Source organism: Castor canadensis, chromosome 13, assembly GCF_047511655.1.
Source record: "Castor canadensis chromosome 13, mCasCan1.hap1v2, whole genome shotgun sequence".
Lineage (NCBI taxonomy): Eukaryota > Metazoa > Chordata > Mammalia > Rodentia > Castoridae > Castor > Castor canadensis.
Window position 1 is genome coordinate 64,980,428 of NC_133398.1, and position 26,811 is coordinate 65,007,238.

The following is a 26,811-nucleotide window of genomic DNA, read 5'->3' on the forward strand; positions in this document are numbered from 1 at the left end:
GTATGTTGCCTTCTAGGTTAATTCTTTTTGATCTAACCTTTTCTCTAGATCCTGGTCCCCTTTTCCTATTGGCCTCAGTTGCTTTTAAGGTATCTGCTTTAGTTTCTGTGCATTAAGGGCAACAAATGCTAGGTAATTATTTAGGTGTCTTACCTATCCTCACCCCTCCCTTGTGTGCTCTCACTTTTATCATGTGCTCAAAGTCCAATATCATTGTTGTGTTTGCCCTTGATCTAATGTCCGGATATGAGGGAGAACATATGATTTTTGGTCTTTTGGGCCAGGCTAACCTCACTAAGAATGATGTTCTCCAATTCCATCCATTTACCAGTGAATGATAACATTTTGTTCTTCTTCATGGCTGCATAAAATTCCATTGTGTATTTTCTTAATCCATTCGTCAGTGGTGGAGCATCTTGGCTGTTTCTATAACTTGGCTATTGTGAATAGTGCCGCAATAAACATGGGTGTGCAGGTGCCTCTGGAGTAACCTGTGTCACAGTCTTTTGGGTATATCCCCAAAAGTGGTATTGCTGGATCAAATTGTAGATCAATGTTTAGTGTTTTAAGTAGCCTCCAAGTTTTTTTCCAGAGTGGTTGTACTAGTTTACATTCCCACCAACCGTGTATGAGGGTTCCTTTTTCCCCGCATCCACGCCAACACCTGTTGTTGGTGGTGTTGCTAATGATGGCTATTCTAACAGGGGTGAGTTAGAATCTTAGTGTGTTTTTAATTTGCATTTCCTTTATTGCTAGAGATGGTGAGCATTTTTTCATGTGTTTTTGGCCATTTGAATTTCTTCTTTTGAGAAGTTTCTGTTTAGTTCACTTGCCCATTTCTTTATTGGTTCATTAGTTTTGGGAGAATTTAGTTTTTTAAGTTCCTTATATATTCTGGTTATCAGTCCTTTGTCTGATGCGTAGCTGGCAAATATTTTCTCCCATTCTGTGGGTGTTCACTTCAGTTTAGAGACCACTTCTTTTGATGAACAGAAACTTTTTAGTTTTATGAGGTCCCATTTATCTATGCTATCTCTTAGTTGCTGTGCTGCTGGGGTTTCATTGAGAAAGTTCTTGCCTATACCTACTAACTCCAGAGTATTTCCTACTGTTTCCTGTATCAACTTTAGAGTTTGTGGTCTGATATTAAGATCCTTGATCCATCTTGAGTTAATATGGTATAGGGTGATATACATGGATCTAGCACTAGTGATATTTAGAATGGAAGGGTGAGAGGTGATGGAAAGCAAAGAATTTAAAGGAAAAGGGAAAAACAAATAATCAAGTAGAGAAAAAACCAAAAAACAAAACAAAGAAACAAACAAAGTTCAAAGGTATAAACAGGGAGAGATAGTGTACTGATCAACAGTAAGCTGAAAAGGCATTAGAGAGACTGAGAGAGGATTGAAAATAAAAAATAAAAAGAATAAAGATAAGAATAAAAATAAAAAATAAGTAAAGAAAAAATATGTATAAAAATAAAATAAAATAAAATAAAATAAAAAATAAATAAAATTAAAAAAAAAACCTCCAAGTTCAAATGCAATGAAGTTTCAGTCTTAATAATTTTGGTGTTCTTCCCTCAGCCTCCAATGGTGCCTCAGATGTTGTTCTGTAGTTGTCTCATCAAAGGGGTAACATAAGAAAAAAAAACAAACCCACCAAGTGTCCCAACTTCAAATGCAATACCGTTTCAGTAAGTTTTTCAGCATGCAGGTGTAGTTCAGTTGTTTTCTCATCAAAGGTAGGGAGAGAGTAAAAAAAAGAGTCTGGAGACAGTTCTGTGAATGGCTACCTGTGGCTGTGGCTTGCCTGCCCGCTGCTGTCAGCCTGCTGTTGCTGGCAAAGTTATTTATGCAGATCTCTGGGGTCAGCTTAGCACTCACCTGGACCAGCAGGCTTTGTTTACTCAGAGTTCTGTGCACGATGCCACTACTACAAGCTTTCCCCTTTCCAAGCACACTGGGGGAGATGACACTCCACCCATTTTTTCAGGCCTGCATGTTTACTTACAGCTCATATGGGAAGTGGGTCTTCCCCCTCTCCTGTGGAGTTTTCCTCTCACCACCGCTTTTACAAGCTTTCTGGCTTCTGATTGCTGGGCATGTGCTGTTGCTCCTGCCGGCTGGCATGCTTGTTTACAGCTCACATGGGAGATGGGTCTTCCCCCCTGTTCTGTGGAGTTTTCCTTCCTCTGCCACTCTCACAGGCTTTCCCATTCCTGGTTGCTGGGCACTCCTGTCCTCTCCGGCCAGGACCAGCTTGTTTATTTACAGTTCTGGGAGGGATTCCCTTCCCCCCACTTTGGTGCTCAGGGCACCCCACCCTCTTTGCTACGTGTCTTTATTGTTCTTGGTCTGTCCAGGAGGCTATGCCGGTCTGGCCCAGGGATGTCTGTGGGAGTACCGCGTCCCATTTAGCTCACCTTGTCCGCGTCTTCCCAAGCCATCTGGGCATGGGTGACTGGCAGTGGCCCAGGAGCCCTCCTGGTTTCTCTGTTCAACATGAAGTGAGATGCTCTGTGCAGGCTGGAGGTGTGGAGGGGTCAAAGTTTTGCCTCTTCTCAGTGGCCTTGGCTGCAAGTTGTGTCTCCAGCGTCTCTCCAAGATTTCACTATAGGAGACACGCTTTCTGCTTCCTCCCTCTAGCCGCCATCTTGGAAAGATCCTGGAGACTTCTTAAAAATCTAAACATAGACCTGCCATCTGATACAGCAATCCCACTCCTGGGGATATACCCAAAGGAATGCAACACAGGTTACTCCAAAGGCACCTGAACACCCATGTTTATTGCAGTACTATTCACAATAGCCAAGTTATGGAAACAACCAAGATGCCCCACTATTGATTAATGGATCAAGACAATGTGGTACTTGTATACAATGGAATTTTACTCAGCCATGAAGAAGAATGAAATCTTATCATTTGCAGGTAAATGGATGGAAGTGGAGAACATCATTCTGAGCATAGTCAGCCTGGCTCAGAAGACCAAAAGTTGTATATCCTCCTTTGTATTAGATCTAGGGCAAATGCAGCAATGTAGTTGGAATTGGATCACATGACAAGGGGAGAGCACACACGGGAAATATAGGAATAGGTAGAAAACCCAAAACATGAAAGCATTTGATGTCCCCACTCCAGAGGAACTAAGACAGAAGGCTTAAAATGACAGAGGTTATCATGAGCAGGGGATCAGGAACCAATGTAAAGATCAGTTAGAGTTGAGTCAACATGGGTCATAACACATGGGTACAGGAAAGCAGTAGTAGGAATCTCTCTGTATAGCTATCCTTAACTCAACTAGCAAAATTGCTTTGTCTTCCTTATTATGCTTATGTCATTTTTTCAACAAAATTAGTGATAAGGGCAGAATAGGACCTGCCTGGAACTAAGGGGGATAGAGGGGAGAAGGTGAGGGAGGGGAGCATGGTGGAGAAATGACCCAAACAATGTATGCACATGTGAATAAATGAAAAAAATAATGTGTCTGTCATTGTTGGGTAGAGTGTTCTGCACATGTCTATTAGATAGAATTGGATTATATTTTGTCTTTTGTTTTCTCATGTATCTTCTATCTTGTGTTCTATCAATTACTGAGAGTTGGGCATTGAACTTTCCAACTATTATTGTACAGCTGTCTATTTCTCACTTTAACTCTGTCAGTTTTTGCTTCATATATTTTTATGGTCTGTTATTAGGCAAGTAAATGTTTACAGTGATCTCTTTTTCTGTATTAAACTTCTTATTAATATATGATGCCACTTTTAATCTCTTGTAAACTTTTTAAATTTAAATTCTGATAATAATAAAGCCACCCTTGCTTTATCTCTGTTTTCCTTTTATTATTGTAGTAAAATACACAGTATGAAACTTATGATCTTCACCATTTTAAGCATATAGTTCAGTGGTTTTAAGTACACTGATATTGTTGTACAACCATCACCACTATCCTTCCCCTTTTATCTTGCAAAACTGAAACTATGTTCTTTAAACAATAACTTCTCAGTCTCCCTTTCATATAGCCTCTGACAACCATGATTATACTACTTTCTTTCTTTGATTTTGACTACTTTAGGTTCCTAATATAAGTGGAATCATATACCACTTGTCTTCTTGTGATTGGTTTGTTTAATGTGGTCCATGCTGTAGCATATGTCAGAATATTCTTTCTTTATAAGGTTGAATAATATTCCATTGTATATTATGATTAATCTTGATTGTCAACTTGACTGGATCAAGAAGTATGTAGCAACTGGGTGCCAGTGGCTCACAGCTGTAATCTAAGTATTTGGGAGGCTGAGATCAGGAGGATCACAGTTCAAGACTGGTCCAGGCAAATAGCACAAGACCCCATCTCCAAAATAACCAGAGCATAAGGACTGGAGGTATGGCTCAGTGGAAGAGTGCCTGCTTTGCAAGCATGGAACCCTGAGTTCAAACACCAGTCCCACCAAAAAAAAATTGCATAGCCAATTAATAAAACATACCTCTGGGTGTGTCTGTGAGGGCATTTCAAGAGGGGATTAAATTAATTGTTATTAATTTAATTATAATTAATTTTAGTTATGAATGTTATAAAATTACATTTTGTACATTGTATTCCTATAAACATGAACTAATAATTTGTTTAAATACACTGCTCTCTTAAATTATATAAAAAATAAAATGTGGAGTTACAAACAAAAATTACAATAATACTGAATTTTAGACTAATTAATTTTCAAACATGTTAATCTCTTAAATCATGTAAAAAACAAAGCCACTATGGTGATGCTTTCCCATAGTAGTAGCTACTCAGGAGGCTGAGGTGGAAGGATTACTTGAGCCCATACATTTGGGATTAGCATGGGGAAAATAGCAAAACCCCATCTCTTAAAAAAAATTATTTGCAAAACAACAAAAAAAAATCATGCATAAATCAGATACAAGCTGTTGTTACAGTAATACTGTTCTTTATAGTTGTTTTATTTCATCATATGGCTTTTAGTTACTATCTAGTGTTCTCTGATCCACTCTGCAGGATTGCATTGAACTTTTTTCCCTCCAAAGTCTCTTAGCTACTTTATTCATTAAAAGCTTTTAATTTTTGCAACACAAATTAGTAGCAGTTATCAATCTCCATGGACCTTTTCTTTTCTTTTTTATTGGCTTGGTCTGGTTACATTGTAGCATTTACAAATGTTCTTATAATATATCATACTTGAATTTCCCCCTCTCCACTGCTCTGTCCTCTGTCCCCTCCCCTGATTCCTGGAATTTTCAACAGGTATCATTTTTGCATTTATATATATTGTTTACACCATATTCATCCTCCTAGCCCTTTCCCTGCCACTTCCCCCCCTCCCACCAGTGCCCCTGGACCTGTTCTGCCCTCCTGTTCTCTGATTTTGTAGAAGAAAAATCATAAAAGATAAAATGAGAGACATGATGTTCTTGCTAGTTTGAAATAAAGATAGCTACACAGGGAGTTTCCTTGTGTTGTTTCTTTGCATATGTATATTACAGCTCCAATTGATTTACCTCTTCCAGTCTTCTTCACTCCTCCCTAGTCTGCTTCCCATGGTGGCCCTGGCCAGTTTAAAATTTTTAACTTCATTCCTGTGCAGTGAGCACATCAACTTCATTCAAGTTTTTGGTTTCCTTCCCTTGTCCTATCCCTCCCTTTCACAGTCTCCCCTTAGTGTGACCAATGTCCCATAATATTACTGCATTTGTTTTAGGTCTGCAATCCACATATGAGGGAGACATGTGACTTTTGGCCTTCTGAGCCTGCCTAACTTCACTTAAGATGATATTCTCCAACTCCATCTGTTTACCTGTGAATGACAAAATTTCATTCTTCTTTGTGGCTGAGTAAAATTCCATTGTGTATAAATACCACATTTTCTTAATCCATTCATTAGTAGTGGACACCTTGGCTGCTTCTATAGCTTGGCTATAGTGAATAGTGCTGCTATAAACATGGGCGTGCAGGTGCCTTTGTTGTAACCTGTCTCACATTCCTTCGGGTATATCCCTAGGAGTGGTATTGCTGGATTGTGTGGCAGATCTACTTCTAGTTTTCTGAGAAGCAGCCATACTGTTTTCCATAGTGGCTGTACTAGCTTACATTCCCACCAGCAGTGTATGAAGGTTCCTTTTCTCCTGCATCCTTGCCATTTCTTGATGGTGGTGTTCTTGATGGTAGCTTTTCTAACAGGAGTGAGGTAGAATCTTAGAATGGTTTTGATTCACATTTCCTTTATGGCCAGGGATGGTGAGCATCTTCCCATGTGTTTTTTAGCCATTTGGACTTCTTCCTTCAAAAAAGTTCTGTTCAGTTCTTTATTGGGTCATTGATTTTGGGGGGAGTTTAGTTTTTTTGATCTCCCTGTATATTCTTGTTATCAGTCCCTTGTCTGATGTATAGGTAGCAAATATTTTCTCCCACTCTGTGGGTGTCCTCTTCAATTTAGAGACCATTTCTTTTGCTGTGCAGAAGCTATTTAATTTCAGGTAGTCCCATTTGTCAATCCTTTCTCTCAGTTGCTGTGCCACTTGTGTTCTACTGAGGAAGTTCATACCTATGACTATTACTGCCAATGTATTCCCTAATCTTTCCTGTAATAGCTTCAAGGTTTCAGGTCTGATATTAAGGTCCTTAATCCACTTTGAGTTGATACTTGCACAGTGTGACAAACATGGAACTAGTTTCAGTTTTCTGCAGGTAGCTATCCAGTTTTTCCAGCAACATTTGTTGAAGAGGCTGTCTTTTCTCCACCATATGTTTTTGGCACCTTTTCCAAAATTAGGTGGGTGTAGCTGCATGAATTCATATTCAGATCCTTTATTCTGTTCCACTGATCTTCATATCAGTTTTTGTGCCAGTACCATGCTGTTTTTATTGCTATGGCTCTGTAGTATAGTTTGAAGTCAGGTATTGTGATACCTTAGCGTTGCTCTTTCTGCTCAGTATTGCCTTGACTGTTTGTGGTCTTTTGTGTTTCCAAATGAACTTTAAGGTTGATTTTTCAATCTCTGTGATGAATGTCATTGGGATTTTTATGGGAATTGTGTTGAACATGTAGGTTGCTTTTGGTAGTATAGCCATTTTTACTATGTTGATTCTGCCAATCCATGATCATGGGAGATCTTTCCATCTTCTGTAATCTTCTTCAATTTCTTTCTTCAGTGGTTTGTGCTTTTCCTTGTAGAGATTATTTACATCTTTTGTTAAGGTTATTTTTTTGACAGTACTGGGGCTCAAGCTCAGGGCTTTTTATTTGCTAGGCAGGTTCTCTAGGACTGGGGCCATGCCTCCAGCCCTTCCTTGAACATTTCTTGCAGGGCATGTGTAATAGTAATAAATTTTCTCAGTTTTTGTTTATCTGGGAATGTCTTACTTTTCATACGCACACACACTTTTTTTTTTTTTTTTGGTAGGACTAGGGTTTGAACTCTGGGCTTCACAAGTGCTCTACTTGAGCCAAAACTCCAGTCCATTTTGCTCTGGTTATTTTGGATATGGGGTCTCGCAAACTATTTGCCCAGGCTGGCCTCAAACTGGGATCCTACTGATCTCAGCTTCCTAACTATTTAGGATTATAGACATGAGCCATAGGAGTTCAGCTTTTCCTCTCATTTTTGAAGCACAATTTTTCCAAGCATAGGATTCTTGGAGGACAGCTTATCTTTCTTTCTGTACTCTGAATATTTTGAGTTTTGGCTTCCAAAGTTTCTGATGAGAAATCTTCTGATAATTTTGTTGAGGATTCCTTGTATTTAATGAGTTGCTTCACTCTTGCTGCTTTCAAGTTTCTATCTTTGTTTTTGTTTTTCAAAAGTTTGATAATGTCTTTTTTTTTTTTGGTATTAGGGTATGAATTCAGGGTCTACACCTTGAGCCACTCTACCAGCCTATTTTTGTGATGGTTTTTTTCTGAAATAGAGTCTTGTGCCTAAGCTGGCTTTGAACCACGATCCTCCTGATCTCTGCTTCCTTAGTAGCTAAGGTTACAGGTATGGGCCATGGGCACTTGGCTGATAATATGTTTTTATGTGAGTCTCTTGGAGCTCATCTTATTTAGAGTTTGTTCAGGTTCTTGGATATTCATGCTTTTCATTGCCACACGTGAATTTTTCTGTTCATTTCTGTCTCTGTCTGACTGTCTTTCTCTTTTTTCTCTCTCTCATTTCCTCTGGAACTCCCACATTGATATATTGGTACATTTGATGATATCTTACAGGCTCCTTAGGCAATATTTACTTTTTCTCTCTCAGACTCAGTAGTTTTCATTTTTCCTTCTTCAGATCCACTGATTCTTTTTTCTGCCTACTCATATCTTCCTTTCAATTTTCTAACCAACTTTTCATTTCAGTTACTATAATTTTTAGCTCCAGATTTTTTGGTTTCATTTTAGGTTTTCTATAACATTGTTGATTTTTTTTTCTTAGATCACGTTCCTGACTTTACCCCAATCTCTGTTCAGTTTCTTGAGCCTCTTTAAGTCAGTTTGAAAATCTTTTTCTCGTATATCTGCCATCAGGTCTTTTTCAGGGACAGTTTCTTTTGCATTATTGCCATTTTTTAATGGGCTATACTTTCCTGTTTCTTCATATACCTTATGATTTATTTTTGTTAGAAACTGGACATTTGAATCTATTAATGAAGTAGCTCTGGAAATCAGATTTATTCTTTTGTGGTAATTGTTTATTGCTTTTATTTTTTAATTGTTGGAATTTATCTCTGTGATGATCAGCCTGAGCTACAAGCCTAAGGTCTTCTGAGGTCTGTTAGAGCTTTTCCTTGGGTGTGCACAGTCATTTTTAAACCTCTGCCATATATGTAGTTTTTGCTGTCTGGCTTCTGAAAATGGAAATAATGAAAAATTAAGTGGTAGGAAAAGGGCAATGGCTCTTTAAATCCCCTTCACTTTCAACAATGGGAGGAATTATAACAACATTGACTACCTGCTTTTTTATTTGTACCTCTATGATCAGATGCATAAATCAGCTATAAATGCTTAAGTGTCTATTATTTAAGGACTGGGTCCTTTTTGTTAACTCTGGTTCTTATAAGAATGTGTGCAGGTTGCTCCAAGAACAGCTGCCTGACACAAATTGAGAGGTCAGGGATGGATAGCTGTTACTGTTCTAAAAGTTGAAATTACTGAAATCAACCAGAATTATGGTCCAAGCCTTCCCTTGAAAGTTGCAAGCCCATAGTAGATTCTAGAGTTCCAAAATAATTGTATCAGACTCATTCTTCTGGTGAAATTGGTGTTTAGATAGGGAGACATATTTGTTGTGCTTCCTTCACCACCATATCAAAAATGCTCTCCCCACAGTAATTTTGATAGAGTTCATCTTTTTTCTTGCATTTGAGTTCATGTGCAAGAAAGTGGAATTCCACAGCCTAGATGCAACTGACTCTATTCCTTAGCATCAACACATGGCATCATTGTACCCTTGATGAGTAAAGCCATCAAAAACATTACCTAGCACTCTCAGGAGACCTAAACAGTTCTAGGATAGTGGTCACTGCCTACTTCTCTATGACCCATGCATTTCATAATTATAGATTCTTTCAACTATGGAATTTAGTATTTTGATGGATCAGGAAGTAGAAGCAAAAGTTTCTGGTGAATTTTTCATTCAATATGGGTAATGAAAGCCCCCCAAAGCTGAGTGCATTGGGAAATTTTATTCACTATTCTTTCCAACTTGTGGTTCTCAGGGGTTAAGCCAGTTTAGTGATGGGCACTTTTGGGTGCACACATAGTCTAGGAACTATTGGAAATTACACTGTGAAGTTACCATGTTAAAGTTAAATAGATTGAAGCTAGTTTTAAAAAATCCAAATAAGTCCAGATGAGTAGAAGTGATTAAATCATGAAGATAAACAGGGTAGAAAATTGAGGAGAACTAACACATGGAAAGGGTAGAAACAAATGCAAAAAGAAAAGCTAGAGGAAACCTTTGAACCAAATGTACATTCATGGAGGTATTTTATTTGGTGCCCATGGCCATTGATACAGATGAACTGAAATCTAATTTTAAAAAGATCAAGAGAAATAGATGTGTAGCTCCTTCTTTATTATCATTCTTATCTTGCAAATTTATTCATCTGTCTCTCCCATGCAGTGATTCCTAAGTCTGGGAGAGTCTACTTCTTACATATTTCTCAATCTATTTCTCTGGTGACCAGAGTAACCTATCTAAAACAAATCTGACAGTTACATTTTTACTTAAGTGCTTCAATCCCTCCCAGCTATACTCATTAAGTACTAATGTTCAAGGCAGCATGGAAGACCGATAATTTGAGATTTTGCTCCTCTTTGTTTTTTCAAACTCATCTCTTACCATTTCCCTTCCTTTTCTAGCCTCAATGACTTATTGGTATTTCCTGGAATATGCTATTTTCCTTCATGACTCAGTTCCTTCATGACTCAGTTCCTCTGGATTCCATTTTGAATGCTATACTCTTGTTTGTCTGCCAAGTCCTCTAAGATTTTCTGCTTTGTGAAGTCTTTTTTTTTGTTTAAGACAGGGTCTGACTATGGAGCCCAAGCTGGCCTTGAACTCTCCATCCTCCTGCCTCAGCCTCCCAAGTGCTGAGATTAAAAGTATGTACCCATATCTGACAGCCTCTTTGAAGTCTTTACGGACCTATCAAGGCAGAACTGAATGTACCTTCCTCAAGACTTTTTATGTCTCTGGCACATAGCTCTATTTTAGCTCCTGCTGCAGTAAATTGCAATGATGATTTGAAAATCTGAGTGTTTCTAGAGAATATGAAACATATCTAATTAACTTCTGTGCTTTCATGGTCTGGCACAGCTCCTGACATACAAGGGGTCTAAATTTGTCTGAATACCCAAAATGTTTTGAATAAACAAAATATTTTTTGTTTAAAGCAGGAGAAACTGTCAACTAGTTTATCTTGTTAACCTCTTGGATCCAAGATTTGTTATATAAAATGATAGTAATTCCTTCACTAACTTAGTAAGAATTAATTGATTATCTACTCTAAGCATGGGAAAACTAGGACCAACAAAAGTAGATATGTGCTTTATTGCTGTTGTGAAGTTTAGAATTTATTGAAGATGCCAGGTGTGGTACATATCTGTAATCCCACTTCTTGGGAAGCTGAGGAAGGAGGGTCATGGGTTTGAGGCCAGCCTGGCTACATGAATAAGACCCAGTCTGAAAAAAAATTATTGAGGAACCTGTTATAACATTTTTAAGAGTTATTAAATAAAAGAATTATCATAAATAAATAAAATAGGGCATATTTTAGGATAATGTCAGTCTGAGATTGTTCATAACACAAGCCTTTCTGAAGCTTACTGGGCTACTTTCGTTTTACTTGCTGCTGGTTTGCCTCTTGTTCACCAGCATAGAAAAATCCTTTTAGTTGATAATCATAACAAATTAAGAAACAAACAAGCAAAATAGTTGTACATTTTGTTTTAATCCAGGAAAAATTTTGTTTTTAGGACTCTGTGAAGGGTTGGGACTCATCAGTGACTTTATAGTTTACCAAGTAAAGTTTTGTATTTCTAGCAGTATTTAGTTTCACTTGTAGGAAAGTCAAAGAAATGTAGGAGGAGCATTCAAGAACCAGCAAAACAAGATCACTTTCATAGGCTAGAGGGACTATCTTGAAGCAGTGAGATGTTATTGAAATGTATCCAAAAGGTCTGCTGAGAGCCAATAAAACACAAACTTCAGTCTCCAATAGGGTGATTGGAGGAATGAAAGAAGCTGCCAGGCACTGGGATTTTGAAAATGGAAAAGGAGCCCATCATCCACCAAAACCAACCCTCCCCAAAATATAGCTCCTATAAAAATTACATATCAGAAAATATGAACAAATTCAAACCAGGTTCCTACTGACCTGATATCTCCAGAGGGTTGGGTAATGCTTCCTTCTCAGTTGGGATTAACGAAAAACAAGGGCAGACTTGGAGTCAAGCAGAGAAGTGAAATATAATCAGTTAGGTTCATTAAAAGGCACATCAGCCAGCACTACAAGTCGCTGATAGTCTTTTTAAAATGATGTTTAAGACAGGGTCTTCTTTCTTTCTTCCTCCTTCTTCATTCTTCTTCTTTCTTTCTTTCTTCCTCCTTCCTCCTCCTTCTTTCTTCTTCTTCTCCTTCTCCTCCTCCGTTCCTTCTCCTTCTCCTTCTCTTCTCCTCTTCCCCTTTCCCTTCTTTTAGTAGTACTGGGGTTTGAAATCAGGGATTTGTACTTGCTAGGCAGTTGCTCTACCACTTGAGCCATGCCTCCAAATACTCTTTCTTTGGTTGTACTGTTTCCCTATAGCCCCTCAGTTAGAGCTGATTCATAATTGGGAATTGTTGCAGATCAGAGATGCAATTTTCTTCTTTTTAGGTGGCATGTTTCTGTGGAAGAGACATTCTGTACAGCGGTTACACTTTAAATCCCTCACTTTAATCTATAAAAAGATTTAAAGTACAAGACAAAGTTGCAATTTCATTTTGAATCCAAAATAGTAGTAATCTCCTAAATTGAAACTAAGTTGTTTTTAATTGTAAGCTTTGAAAAAAATGAAGTATTATAAAATTTATAGTATTAGTGTAACAATTAGTTCACTACTATTAATTTTTCCTCTTTGGGGAAGTCTCAGAGAAGATAACACTTTTCTTGATGAGGTTTTTGAAATAAAAGTTGTATGGCTAGGGAAGTAGCTCAGTGATACAGCATTTGCATAGCATATGTGAAAGTCGTAGGTCAGGTGGTGATTTCCTTCTGAGACTTAGGGAAAGAAGGAAATGGGGAGAGAATAAAAGCACAGATTATTTCATTGCTTTTTCTCATTTCTAAGTGGAAATCTACTTTGGTCTTCTAATAGACTAGCTCTCTTTGGCTTTGGCTCTGGAACTATTGTCCTGTCCATTAAAAGTAATCAAGGAATCCTAGCATAGAGAAATTTACAAACTTTAGTGTAAAATAACTAGGTTCAAAACTTTGGGTTCTCTATTTAAGAACAGCAAATATCTATGTACAAATGGGCAGTGCTTTTTTCAAAAATGGACTCTGTCAATTCCTGAATTAACTTTATCATTGTGACTTGGTTGTTTGTTTTTCTGGGGCTGAGCAGCAAATGTGAAGAGGGAAGGGGTTCTTCTGCTGCTTTGATGGCCAAGCAAGGTTAACAAAGGGCTCATTCTGTCTCGGAGAAAGGTAGGAGGTGCGCTCCAGGACCTGGAACAGTATCGTCCCCACTTCCTGGAATCTGGAGTGAATCATCACCACTCCTTGCTGAAGCAGGAATGAAGTCACCATCAAGCTCTCTGCCACCTGAGGCTCTTAACTTGATTGTCCCCATCAGACCTTCAAAAGAGCTAAAAGTGGCTGACTTCTTCATGTCTTGAAGCTTCCTGCAGATGGCAGAGCCCATGGTGGACAAAGCAGTTGAAGTCTTCTGCTTCACGTAGGCGTTGGAACTCTGAATGTCATGCCAACTCTTGGACAGATTCTGCCTCAGTCCCACCAAGGTCGCGAGGCCTAACTTCCTCTTGAGCTCCCCACAGCGTCTCTCTTTGACTGCCAGCACATCGCATAGGGTTAAGATTTCGGTCTCCCATTTAGTGAGCTCGGATTTGAGCTCCATTTGCTCCGTCTCTGTCAGATCTTCTGGTTCAGAAGTTGGATGATATTCATATGTGTCCACCAAAGTCTCTGTCATGGCATCTGGCAGGGACAGGGAAAGTTCTTCATTAAGTGAGTCCGGGTACAATTCTTGGCAGAAAGAGTCTGATCCTTGGCCTGTGGAGAAAAAATCGTGGCCGGCAGAGTTGAAATTCAGGCCTGCAGGCTCAGACTCCAGTCCTGTGGCATGGGACTCCAAGCAGGAATGTTCCATTTCTTGGCCAGAATTGATGGCTTGGCTGGTGAGTCAATGTACTTCCGGACTTGAGGAGAGGAAGCCTTAAACTCGTGTCCACTTCCGGGTGGTGGGTTGGATGTCCGTTGGGGTTGAGATCAAGAAGGCGGGACTTCCGGCCCAAAGGGCTGGAGGCGTGGGCCCCTCTTCTCAGCTTGGAAGTCATGCACTGTAGCAGAGGCGTTTTGGCATCACAAGCGCTTTGTGAGGTAGGCACTGCTGAGGCTGTTATTGAGAAGAGGGAAAATACTTTCCTCCCACAGTAGTGACAAGTCCTGGTGTCCATATCAAGCCATCTGGCACCTCTTTCCACCAGTGTCTTTCAAACTCTTGAGAATCATTTGAGCCCTGAAGCTAACAGAAATTTATGTAAAAGCCCAGTACATACAATAAATATCACTGAATGGGTCATGGGGTTCAAAACTCTTGGGTTTCTTCCCTTTCTCACCTTCCGGTCTCGGGTTTCCAAAGGGGCCCTGAGAAACTCCCAGTATGACCCGTAAAGTACGTTTCAAGGTTCCACAGAACTCAGTAGTAACTGCCATGATTTCATTGAAGTGTATCAGCAGTGTCAGAGACCTGGGACAACAGGGTTCAGATGGTAAGTCTGACCAGTCACAATTGTATTTGGGGGGAGAGGTTGAGAAGGAGGAAAAATGAACATGTCTATACTTTTTTTTTCCTTCAAATTTAAGCTTAGACTGCTTAGACTTAAAAGCAAAGACTATTGCACTTGAAGAATTTAGGGAAGAAGAGATAAGGCATATGCAAATAGAGCATGGGTTTTCAGTACTGCAGTTGCATTTTCTTCCCCCTCTATAGCCATTCACATTTCTGAAAGCATACTTGCTCAGAGTTAGTTATCAGTTGTGAAAGGTGGTCTGTCCAGTAAAGTAGAACTATTTAGATAGGGCCTATCAGAGTGTCAACACATCATACCCAGAGTTTGTAATTTATACAATGGAAGAATCAGTCAAGTATCACTTAAGCTGTTTGGTTGCTCATTCTTAAGAAATGTCCTTGAGTTAGTCATAGATTCTCCTGATTTTCTAGTAATCCTTGCAAGCATGATCTTGTGGAGCATAATATGATGTTCTTCAAATTTCAGCAGTTTACCATACTCATGTCTGTGGCTACATCCAAACCAACTTTAGCTTTCCTTTGGGTCTACATTTAATAACCCTTTCATACAACTCAGTAGTGTTTGGTGTTGTCTTATCTGAAGGGTGAGCTTTCCTAGATTAAAATATCAAAATTATTCTTACTGGAAACATGAAGGCCAATGGGGAGATTTGCTTATATGTATAAACACCTGAAAAGGGCAGCAAGAACTCCCTTAAAACCATTTTATTCCTGAAGGTAAAGTTTTCCTCAATTGCCTATACAAACACTAATGGTTTCAAGAATACTTCCAGCCTATGACCCCAAATTTCTCTTTCAAAACTGAGAATTAAGCGTTACAGAAATTCCCGAATTAGGCTTGATAACATGGAATGTAATATTGTTCATTCATAGTTGAAATTCCAAATTATCAGATGTGAACTTCCACTTGATTGTCCTTTGGATTGTTTTAACCACCAACCTGCTGTCTATTTTTTGTATAGATGCTTTCTCACTCTTCAACTGAAAATATGAATCCTGCCAGATGCTAGTGGCTCACGCATGTAATCCTAGCTACTCAAGAGGCAGAGATCAGGAGGATTGCAGTTGGAAGCCAGGCTGGGGCAATTAGTTTGTCAGACTATATCTGGAAAATATCCATGACACAAAAAAGGGCTGGCTTTAGCAGTAAAAGCACCTATCGAGCAAGTGTGAGACCCTGAGTTTATACCCTAGTTCTGCAAAAAAAAAAAAAAAAAAAAAAAAAAACCTTTAAGCTTTAATTCCTTCTGATAAAGTATGGGTTTTTCCTCATAACAAGTTGACCTCTTTCAGAGACTTGGTTTCCTGATCCCAAATCAGGACATAGCCTCTGAAAGTGAGCCTTCTAGTTGGCAATGTTCTGACTTCCAGAGTAAATGTAGATAAATAAGTAGCACAATCTACTTTATTAGGCCTATGCATAACCACATACAAAACAATATATTTTGAAAACATTGATCTAGCAAAATGAAATCTTATAGGGATTTTAATCAGTTGTTTGGATAAGCTATCCCTTTAAGACATAAAATACCGAACTATCATCCCATAGTTTTTAAATTTCACATTCTACATTAGACAGTTAAATAATCTGTATTACATAGAGAGGCTTACAAAATTATTCATCTGAAACTGAAGATTTTTGAGGCTATTTAGGCACTAAAAAGTCAAAAACTTAATTCAGGATTCTGTGAAAAAAGAGGTTGAGAATTATTTGTAATTCTAGGTGGCTTACTATCCTTTATTAACAAGGAAGATATTGACCTATTTTTTAATAAAGAACTCTGAATTATTTCACTAGTAAGGGTGATAGGTTTAAACTACTCCTTTATAAAGTAAAAGTAGCATTGAATGATTTTTTTTTCTCTTTATGTTTAAAAGCCTGCATATGTTATATTTTATAAATAAATTCTTGAAACTTCAATATAAAATCTGAGCTATACCCTCTATCAGGTCTGGGTTGTTTGTAAATGGAAGGAGTGAAATTATGGTGACTGATTATACAGCCTGAAAATGATTAGGGAATTTATACCAGTGCCAGCAGTTCTAACCATTTGACTCCTTTTATTATAAATAATCAATATGTATCTTTCTGATTATATTGACTTGTAAAATAATCTACATTGGTGATTCAGATTGGTTCTAAAGAGCTGACAGCTTACCATGCAGCCTGGTCATTTGCACTGTTGTATTTAACCAAGTGAATTCTTTGTTTTTTTTTCTTCATAGTGAGTTCTTTAAAGTGTTATTTTTATTATTACAAAAGTACTACTATGACCATTTTGTTCATTTTACTGAGTACCAGGAAAAATGTTAAAATATCTAATTGAGCTTGAAAATAAGGCATGTAGTTGAAGCTATAATCTAGTCAGAATGTTCAAGATTAAGAGGAGAAAAGTGGTAGTTGGACTTTTTTTGGTGGAAAGCTAGAATATTACAAGTGATTTCACTTTCAAGTTATTTTCACACTATTTAACATCATAGCCCAGCTCCATTAATAATGTATGTAGTGAGTTACCTCCTCATAGATACTGTCCAGCATCAACAGGAATGTTGGCTGCAATTTATAGCTGCAAGAACTACTGCTATCAATCTTCATATTTTAGTGGTTAAGTTTATCTTCATTTAGTACCAGGATGGCATTTCCTTTGAGCAACCTTCCTACTTGGACTAATTAGCTTTTTAAAAAAAAATTTAGGTATACTATCAGATAGTATTTTCCTTTCTGAAGCCCAAACATAACTGACTATTGGTATATTAAATTGACATTAAAACTTATTACTAACTATATTATTCCTTCTCTTGGTGATACGTACATAAAATTGTGGCAAAGTTTCCAGGAGAGTCTAGATTTGAGTCTGAAGAACCAACTGTATCCTACTCACCCAAAGTGTCCAATTGCATGAGTGAATATGTAAGGGAGGAAAGGATTTTTGAGGTAGAGTTTTTTTTAACAGATCTTAGGTGTAGAAGAAGGGGAATGATAGGGGGGATGAATGGAAACAAGGGAATAATAAAAAAATGTGGGAACTTGTGTGGATTAAAAAGCAAAGATTCTTTTTATTGGAAACATAAAGAATGTGTATATAAAGGCCTACATAGACTAGCAAAACTTCCTAAACAATGGTTTGCTCCAGCAAATGGACTTTTCCTCCATGGCTTATAAAAATGCCTATGGTTCTAGGAATTTTCCCAGACTCTGAATCAGAAACTTCCCTCTTAGTACTGAGGATATAGGACAAAGAAGCCTCGGAACTTTGGCTTTTGAATAGGGGCAGACATTGAGGGTGGATTCACATGGAAATAACTCTCATTTTTTTTCCATTTTAGTGGGAATAGAAAGGGGAACAGATCCTTCCTTTCCAGAAGTTTTGTAAACTTTACCTGTTGGAAAGTATAGCATCATGGAAATTAAGCCTTAGGGACAACAGTGAGGAGTCATCCAAGAGAAGAAAATGGACAAAGCTGATTTGTGACTCAGAAAAGATTCCATCAATTTCATGGTGGTGGATATAGGTTGTCTATCCCTTGCCAAGGAACCAAGGACTTGACATGTTTCTCTAGTCATGATTTGGAAATCTGAAGGATGCCTTTAAAGGGAGCAGGAGATGGTGAAATGATTAAGATTGCCACTTGCTTCTCATCATCCTGTTCCCCAACCTACACTCTTCCGGAATTATATGCATTTCTTGCAGAGGCATAAACTATGCTGCTAAAATGTCTGCAGGGGACCCAGGTTATTTAAAGGAGGTAGTGTTGTGTTTCTGCATGTATGACTCTAAAAACAGGAAAACTTAAATGAAGGCTGTATAGATTTTGAGTACCTAGAGATATACCTTCTGACCTAGGGCAGGATTAGGAGTGGCAGCAGGAAAATGTCCTTCAAATGCTTGGGTACAGAGCGGTCTTCTACAGAGAAGAAGCATATAAAAGGGTTAATCTGAGTATAGAGGACTCCCAGATATAAGTGGGATATGGGATGTGTGTGTTGAAGTCCTGAAATTGTCACTTAAGGTTAAAGGAAGCAAAATGGGGCCAAAGTAGTTGATTTGTATCTACAGGCTGCAGAGGCCTGAGAACAGTCAGGTTATTAATAGAAAGCTCACATTTTAAAGGTTCTGTTCATTGTAGTGGATTTGTTGTAGTGTAAAAAAAAACCTATGGCCTGCACTACACTCCCTAGGAGCTTAGCTATTCTTGTCTTAAACTGTCATGCCTACTATGGCAACAGCATAATTATTACTTTATTTCCTCAATTCTGAGACACAACCAATTGTAAGACACATCTTCGTTTTTATAAGAGGTTTTCTAGAAGGAAAAACAAAATAAATTAAGTTGTATATTGATTTTAAGATGCAATCCCAATTTTAGAAATATTAGAATGCCACAAAATATATATCTTAGAATTGAAGAAATATAGTAGTAATTTAGCTAGGTACAAACATTAATGGCTTTGCTTGATTCTTATACTGGAATTTAGAATGGACCTTCACTTGCACTCATTCTTCTTCCCTTTCTGAGAGAAAAGACAAAAGGGGAATTAACATTTATCAAATATCTGCTGTATTAATAAAATAATGGATACATCTAATGTTTATTGCCTACTTATTATGTCCAGGAATTGTGAGTACTTTTCATGTGCTATTTCATTTAATCTTTGGAATATTCTTGAGAGGTAGGAATAGAACTACTAGTAGGACTGAGAATTTAGCTCAGTGGAAGAGTATATTCTTAGAATTCATGCCCTGAGTTTGACACCCAGCACTACAAAAACAAACAAACAAACACTGTTAATCTCTGTGAGACTAATTTCCCCATTTTTGCATTCTAGGAAACGGAGATGCATATAGTACAATTACATAGTTATTCAGTGGCAAACTTGGGATATTAATCTCCAAAACTAGAACTGGTTAGGTTTTTTTAAAAATAAAATTTATTTTTAAACTTCTTAAAAACTGAAATGTATCATATTTACAAAATGTAAGTATCTTTGAAAATTATAAGTATTTATCTGCCATTCATCTAAGAAATACTACATTTTCAGTGTTAAAATTCTCTACATTTCCTATTTTTTTCTTTCCCTCTAGTTAATCCCTACTCTAAATTTTGGATTAGCCATTCTTCTCTTTCTTTCTTTCTTTCTTTTTTTTTTTTTTACTTTTCACTTCTGATTTATTTTTCCCTTTTTAATTATCATATTATTGTACTGGTTGGGTACCATGTGACATTTACAAAAGGTCTTTTTTTTTTATATTCATATATGCATACAACGTTTGGGTCATTTCTCCCCCCTGCCCCCCACCCCCTCCCTTACCACCCATCCTGCCCCCTCCCTCTCCCCCCACCCCCTCAATACCCGGCAGAAACTATTTTGCCCTTATCTCTAATTTTGTTGAAGAGAGAGTATAAGCAATAATAAGGAGGAACAAGGGTTTTTGCTAGTTGAGATAAGGATAGCTATACAGGGAGTTGACTCACATTGATTTCCTGTGCATGTGTGTTACTTTCTAGGTTAATTCTTCTTGATCTAACCTTTTCTCTAGTTCCTGGTCCCCTTCTCCTATTGGCCTCAGTTGCTTTTAAGGTATCTGCTTTAGTTTGTCTGCATTGAGGGCAACAAATGCTATCTAGTTTTTTAGGTGTCTTACCTATCCTCATATCTCCCTTGTGTGCTCTCGCTTTTATCTTGTGATCAAAGTCCAATCACCTTGTTGTGTTTGCCCTTGATCTAATGTCCACATATGAGGGAGAACATATGATTTTTGGTCTTTTGGGCCAGGCTAACCTCACTCAGTATGATGTTCTCCAGTTCCATCCATTTACCAACGAATGATAACATTTCATTCTTCTTCATGGCTGCATAAAATTCCATTGTGTGTAGATACCACATTTTCTTGATCCATTCATCAGTAGTAGGGCATCTTGGCTGTTTCCATAACTTGGCTATTGTGAATAGTGCTGCAATAAACATGGGTGTGCAGGTGCCTCTGTAGTAATCTGTGTCACAGTCTTTTGGGTGTATCCCCAAGAGTGGTATTGCTGGATCATATGGTAGATCAATGTTTAGCTTTTTAAGTAGCCTCCAGATTTTTTTCCAGAATGATTGTACAAGTTTACATTCCCAGCAGCAGTGTAAGAGGGTTCCTTTTTCCCCGCATCCTTGCCAACATCTGTTGTTGATGGTGTTGCTAATGATGGCTATTCTAACAGGGGTGAGATGGAATCTTAGTGTGGTTTTAATTTGCATTTCCTTTATTGCTAGAGTTGGTGAGCATTTTTTCATGTGTTATTTGGCCATTTGAATTTCTTCATTTGAGAAAATTCTGTTTAGTTCACTTGCCCATTTCTTTATTGGTTCATTAGCTTTGGGAGAATTTAGTTTTTGAAGTTTCCTATATGTTCTGGTTATCAGTCTTTTGTCTGATGTGTAGCTGGCAAATATTTTCTCCCACTCTGTGGGTGTTCTCTTCAGTTTAGAGACCATTTCTTTTGTTGAGCAGAAGCTTTTTATTTTTATGAAGTCCCATTTATCTATGCTATCTCTTAGTTGCTGTGCTGCTGGGGTTCCATTGAGAAAATTCTTACCTATACCTACTAATTCCAGAATATTTCCTACTCTTTCCTGTATCAACTTTAGAGTTTAGGGTCTGATATTAAGATCTTTAATCCATTTTGAGTTAATATTGGTATAGGGTGATATACATGGATCTAGTTTCAGTTTTTTGCAGACTGCTAACCAATTTTCCCAGTAGTTTTTGTTGAAGAGGCTGTCTTTTCTCCATTGTATATTTTTAGCTCCTTTGTCAAAGACAAGTTGGTTATAGTTGTGTGGCTTCATATCTGGGTCCTCTATTCAGTTCCACTGGTCTTCATGTCTGTTTTTGTGCCAGTACCATGCTGTTTTTATTGTTATTGCTTTGTAATATAGTTTGAAGTTTGGTATCCTGATCAAAAGGTCTTATATCATAGTTAAATTCACCCTTACCATCATTCCTCTTTTTCTTTATAAGATTTTGCCAACTAGCTACCAATAAACAATGTATTATTTAATTTTGTCTGATTTTGAACTTTATATTAAGTAAATCATACCTTATGTATTTTCTGAGACTTGCCTATTGCTTTTAATATTTATCTATCTTGATAGTATTGATATAATTTATTCATTTTCACTGATGTGTAGTATTTCATGGTGTGCCTAAACCACAATGTATTTATGCATTTCATCATCAATGGAAGCTTACTCTGCAGCATTGGGTGACTCAAAGGTAAGTTTCTCTGCTGAAACCTCCAGCTCTAAGCTTCAGGTGTGTTTAAAGTCTACTCCTATACTATACTTAATGTTTTCATATGTGATTTTTTATTTGTTCACATTGAACTTCCTCTTCCTAAAATACATCCTGAAACATGTTTGAAGTATTACTTCTCTAGCCTTATTTTTCACCACTTCCCATCATTCACATGAAATTACCGACTTTTGCAAACTCCAAGTTCACTATACTCTCTTACCTCAAGCTCATGTTATGTTCTCTGCTTGGAAAGCTCATTTCCTGCCCAATTCTTGCCCACCTTTCAGATGTCTCATGGGTAGGGAAGCCTTCCTCTACAACATTCTAGTTTGGGGCTTTTCCTTGAGCTAGCAGAGCTGCCTGCCATCATCTCAGGGTTTAGTTAGAGTTGGCTTTCCATAATGTCAAATCTCTTAAGGAATAAAACCCCAGAGTTGTCCTTGGTGCCTGGAAAGACTGTGTAATAGTCAGTTTTACATCGTTGTAATGGTAATGGACAGGAACCTTGGAAATACCACTTAGAGTTGTCAGTCCCTAACTTTTCAAATCCCTTTGATTAGGGTCAGGGCATAAATTACACCCTTGGTGGTAAAAAAGAGATGGATGAATTACATATTGTTTTCATTTGGTTTCAGGAATTTTAGCTAGATTCAAGGACTTTCTCCAAAAGTAATTAAGATAAAACTCATTTTTTTTCCCAACAGCTAGTTCTCTGACATGGAAAATAAAACCTCTCATTTGTTTCCTTCTTTGTGTTTTTCTTACACTGGTTGCTATCTGTTGAACAACTCATCAAGAAATATCTGAAGGGATGGGTGGAAATGGGAAGTAAAGATTAGATTAATTGGCTACATGCTTTTATAAAAATAACCTTTTTATTTTGGAATAGTTTTAGGTTTACACAAAAGCTTAAAGGTTGTACAGAGAACTCTAATACCCTCTCAACTAATGTCATTGTACATTTGTCACAATGAAGGAACCAACATTAGTATGTTACTATTAACTAAATTCCAAAATTTGGATTTCACTTGTTATTCCCTCATGTCTTTTTCTATTCCAGGATCCCATCAGCGATACCACGTTACATTTAGTCTTAGTGTTTCCTTAGCCTCCTCTAGTTTGTGACAGTCTTTCAGACTTCCCTTATTTTTGATGTCCTTGACGATTTTGAGGAATGCTGGCCAAGTGTCTTGTAGAATAATTAAGGAATTTTCTATTAAATATATCTCCCTGGCTCTCCTTACATTAGAAAATGGAGCTATTCATGTTTAATGATGAAAAATATTTATATTGCAAACAAATTGGGCTTTAAATTTTGAATATGGGGAGTGCTTTGTCTTACTGCTTTCTGGAATTTTGATTTTCTCTAAAATACCATAGTTTTCTTTAAAATTTGCATGGTCTACAAATGGGAATTCTTTGACAGATACTTCTTTGTGTATTTTTATTATTACTTTGTACATTTCAGATGTTAAACTTGTATTTTGTTCACTTATAATTTGCAAGTTGTCTTCAGAATGCTGGCTCTTCTAGCCATTGATCCACCTACATGCTTTGGTTCCTCTAGCGAGGAGTGCAGCTCTCATTAATTACCTATGAAAATGTTATTACTGCTTCCCTTTGGCCCAAGAAAAAGAATCCCAGTGTGTGTTTCAGCATTTATTAGTATTACACATGAGGATTTAATATTGTTCACTGTATAGTTAATGGTTGATATTAACACCTCTGAAAATTGCATTTGCAAATCTGTATGTCAGTTTTTTTATGCATTATTTTTTCAGTTTTCTATTTGCAATTCTAAGTGATCATGTGAAATAGTGATTCTGAATATGGAAATATATTCTTTTGCTGTTAGGATTTCTGAAAATTTCATTAGAAATATCACAAAAAATGTTTTATGCAAACCCAAATATGCATATCTTAATATATTTTGGTCTGAAGCTTGACTTATTTTTTTCATGAAAATGGTATTATTTTGGCTCTTAGGGTCCTTGGTTTGTTTGTTTCTTGGTAATTTTGGCCTACGGACAGTAATATAGAGGCATTTGCAGACTCTGCACATTGCATATGTATCTGTGCATGTGTGTGCAAGTGGGTGTCTGTACATAGTCATGCTCATATGTTGAATCAACAAAGAGAACTTCTGTGTTTACCTTGCCAGAAGAAAAAACTTGCTGAATACTTTCTATGGTCAGCATGTACTTTTAAGCATGTCACATACATTATTTCATTTGATTCTTACGGTAATCCTATGAGGTAAGAACTATCCCATTTTTACAGATAAAGAAACCGAGACAGAGAGAGGTCAGATAACTTGCTCAAATTCACAGAGCTAATAAGGTGGCAGAACTGGAATTCAAACCTAGGTCTGTTTGACTCCCGAGTCCATTCTTTTTACTGTATCACTGCCTGGTCTAAGGGATGTCTCTTGAGACATGGCCAATATAATCTCATAATATTTGTGTATATGTGTGTGGGAATATACTCTAGATTTACTTTAAAATATTTATCTTGAGCATATAAGTCATGGAACTTGTACATAGGTACACACCCAATGTAACTATCTCCATATCAAAACAAGGAGTACGTCTGGATATACAAGTTATAGAAATGAGATTTGTAGAGATATACAAATAGAATTCAAATTTAACTCCCCAGTAGTATCTGAAGCCCCTTTCCAATCATAACCATCCCCCCCATCTAGGTAGTAGCAGCTTATCTGCCTCTGTCAACATAGATACATTTTCTCTGTTCTTGAGCATCCTATACATGGAATTATATGATAAGTGCTCTTTTTGTGTGTCTTCTTTTATTTAAAATAATGGCTATCATGTTTATTTATGTGGCAATTTATTTATTTTGTTATATTTTGGTTGCTATATGCATTAGATTTTTTTTTCTTCCTGGTGCTAGGGCTCAAACCCAGGGCCTTGGGCTTGTTAGGTAGGCACTCTGCCACTGAGCTACAGCCCCAACCATTTATAATAGCTTCTTAAAACTGATACTTTTTTTTAGCTTTAAAAGTAATACATTTTCAAAGAAGAAAAGTTAGAAAGAAGGAAAAAAAGCACAGAAAGGAAAATAAAAGCTAGTAAATCCACTACCAAGAGATGATTATTGTTAAAGCCTTTGATTATACCCTACCAGTCTTTTTTCTGTGCAAATATGATTACTAGATTTGGATAATATCTGGCATTTCTGTTTTATGACCTGTTATTTTCTCTCAGCAGTTTATCATGAACATTTTCATTAAATTTGCATTCTTTTATAATGATTTAAGAATATTTGAAAATCACTTTTATTTTTAAAATTGCCTATTTTTAGTGTTGATGGCGAAATATATTTTACCCTTTTACCTTCTCCCAAGGATCCAGGACTTCCAGTTTCCAGTGTGTCCTTCTGAAACTATTCTGTGCACATATTTACAGATTTGTGTGCACATTATTTTTCCTACTGTTTTGCACAAATGTTAGCATTCTACACTATTTTTGCCCCTTGCTTTCTTTACTTAAAAGATTTCATAGAGATTGTTCTGTATCAGAATTTAAAAAGCTTCCTTGTTTTTTAAACATATAATTAAATGCTTGCCTCACTCCTGTTAAGTGAATGCAAATTACACCTATATCTAGACAGCATTTTTTAAACCTGATTTGCAAAAATTAAATAGCATTCTGTGTTGTCACTCATCCAATGCTGGGAGGCAGCCAGACTGCTGTAATCTCTATGGAGAGAAGTTAGGTAATACCTATCAAAATTATACATTTGTTCTGTTAGTAATTTATTTTAGCACGTACTCTCACATATGAGATAGTGTACATATACAGGATTACTTATTGTAGCAGTGTTTGTAATAAGAAAAAAAGTGCCAAGAGCCAAGTTGAGTTGGAGAAAGCCTACCTGCCTAGTAATAGTCAAGTCTTTAATTACTTACTGCCATAGTATAAATAAGATACTAATCAAGAGAAAGCACAGGCACCCTAATGTTCCCTTCTTCCCCATTGAATGGTACCAGGTGAAGGTCAGGTGGATCAGCACAGATGTGAGTTTATCTCACTGCCAGTGGAGTCCTGAACTAAGGGTTCTTGTATTTTTTGAATCCAGGTTCTGGAGGACAGGAAAGGGAAAAGAGCTCCTAATAAAGTGTACTGAATCAGAGTGGGGAAAAGTATCTTAAAGTGTCCCTCTCTCCGCCTATAAAGAGGTCTTAGTATAAGGAATTCGGAAAGACTTCTGTTGGAAGAGGGTCCCCAGAAAGAGGTCTCTAAAAAGAGGTGGCTGAGTGAGGGAATGCAGATATGCAAAAGAGCCTGGCTGGCCAGGGGACCTGAGTCCTTGACCACAACTCCCGTTTGAGACTGCAGTGCATTGTCTAGGCACCAAGTATGCTGTGGAAGGGCAAGTTTTCCCATGAGTTCTGCCAGGTACAGTCTTTAATTTCCTATGGTCAAGCCTGAAAGATCATACATAGGTTTTTAGCCAGAAGTCAGAATCCTCACTAAGATTAGAAACAGTGTAAATGCTCTGCAGTAGGGAATTGACCAAGTACATTTTTGGTAAACCCGTATGTTTTGCAACATGGCAGTGAAACCTGATTCATGGTCAGGATCCTGGCTGGGAATAGATGATTTATTTAAATGAATTAATTGAAATAGTGTAGAAAGTTTGAAGGAATGATGCAGCAGCCAGGCCAAGAAACAGGGAAGCCATTACTATGACTAAGCCTGAATGAGTGCAGGAGAAAATGGTTAGAGAAACTCCTTGAAAGATGTGATCTTCAGTAAAGGACCATAGACTGGCAAACTAGAGCCCAGCAGGATGGGAGTAGGAGTAATAAGTACCTGACCTCTCTCCTTCTTCCCTTTAATGAGGTTGTCCATTTTTTGCCACCAAACCCAATCTAAAGCAAAAGGGTAAGGCAACCTATTTTTGTCCATTTAGTTGTTTCCATATTTTCTTTTTGCTTATTATTAACATTCATGTAATGAAATATTTGCA

At 37.4% G+C, this 26,811-nt stretch overlaps 1 protein-coding gene across 1 annotated transcript; it reads right to left on the minus strand.

Annotated features, from left to right (window-relative positions):
• Window positions 1-13,168: 13,168 nt before the first annotated feature.
• Window positions 13,169-13,870, minus strand: Tpd52l3 (TPD52 like 3). Its single transcript, XM_020159384.1, has one exon. The coding sequence runs from the start codon at window positions 13,868-13,870 to the stop codon at window positions 13,169-13,171; it is 702 nt and encodes a 233-aa protein (XP_020014973.1).
• Window positions 13,871-26,811: the final 12,941 nt, after the last annotated feature.

Bases quoted from the DNA above. Each gene is read 5' to 3' on its own strand.
- Tpd52l3 (XM_020159384.1), bottom strand. From the start codon at position 13,870: ATGGAACATTCCTGCTTGGAGTCCCATGCCACAGGACTGGAGTCTGAG.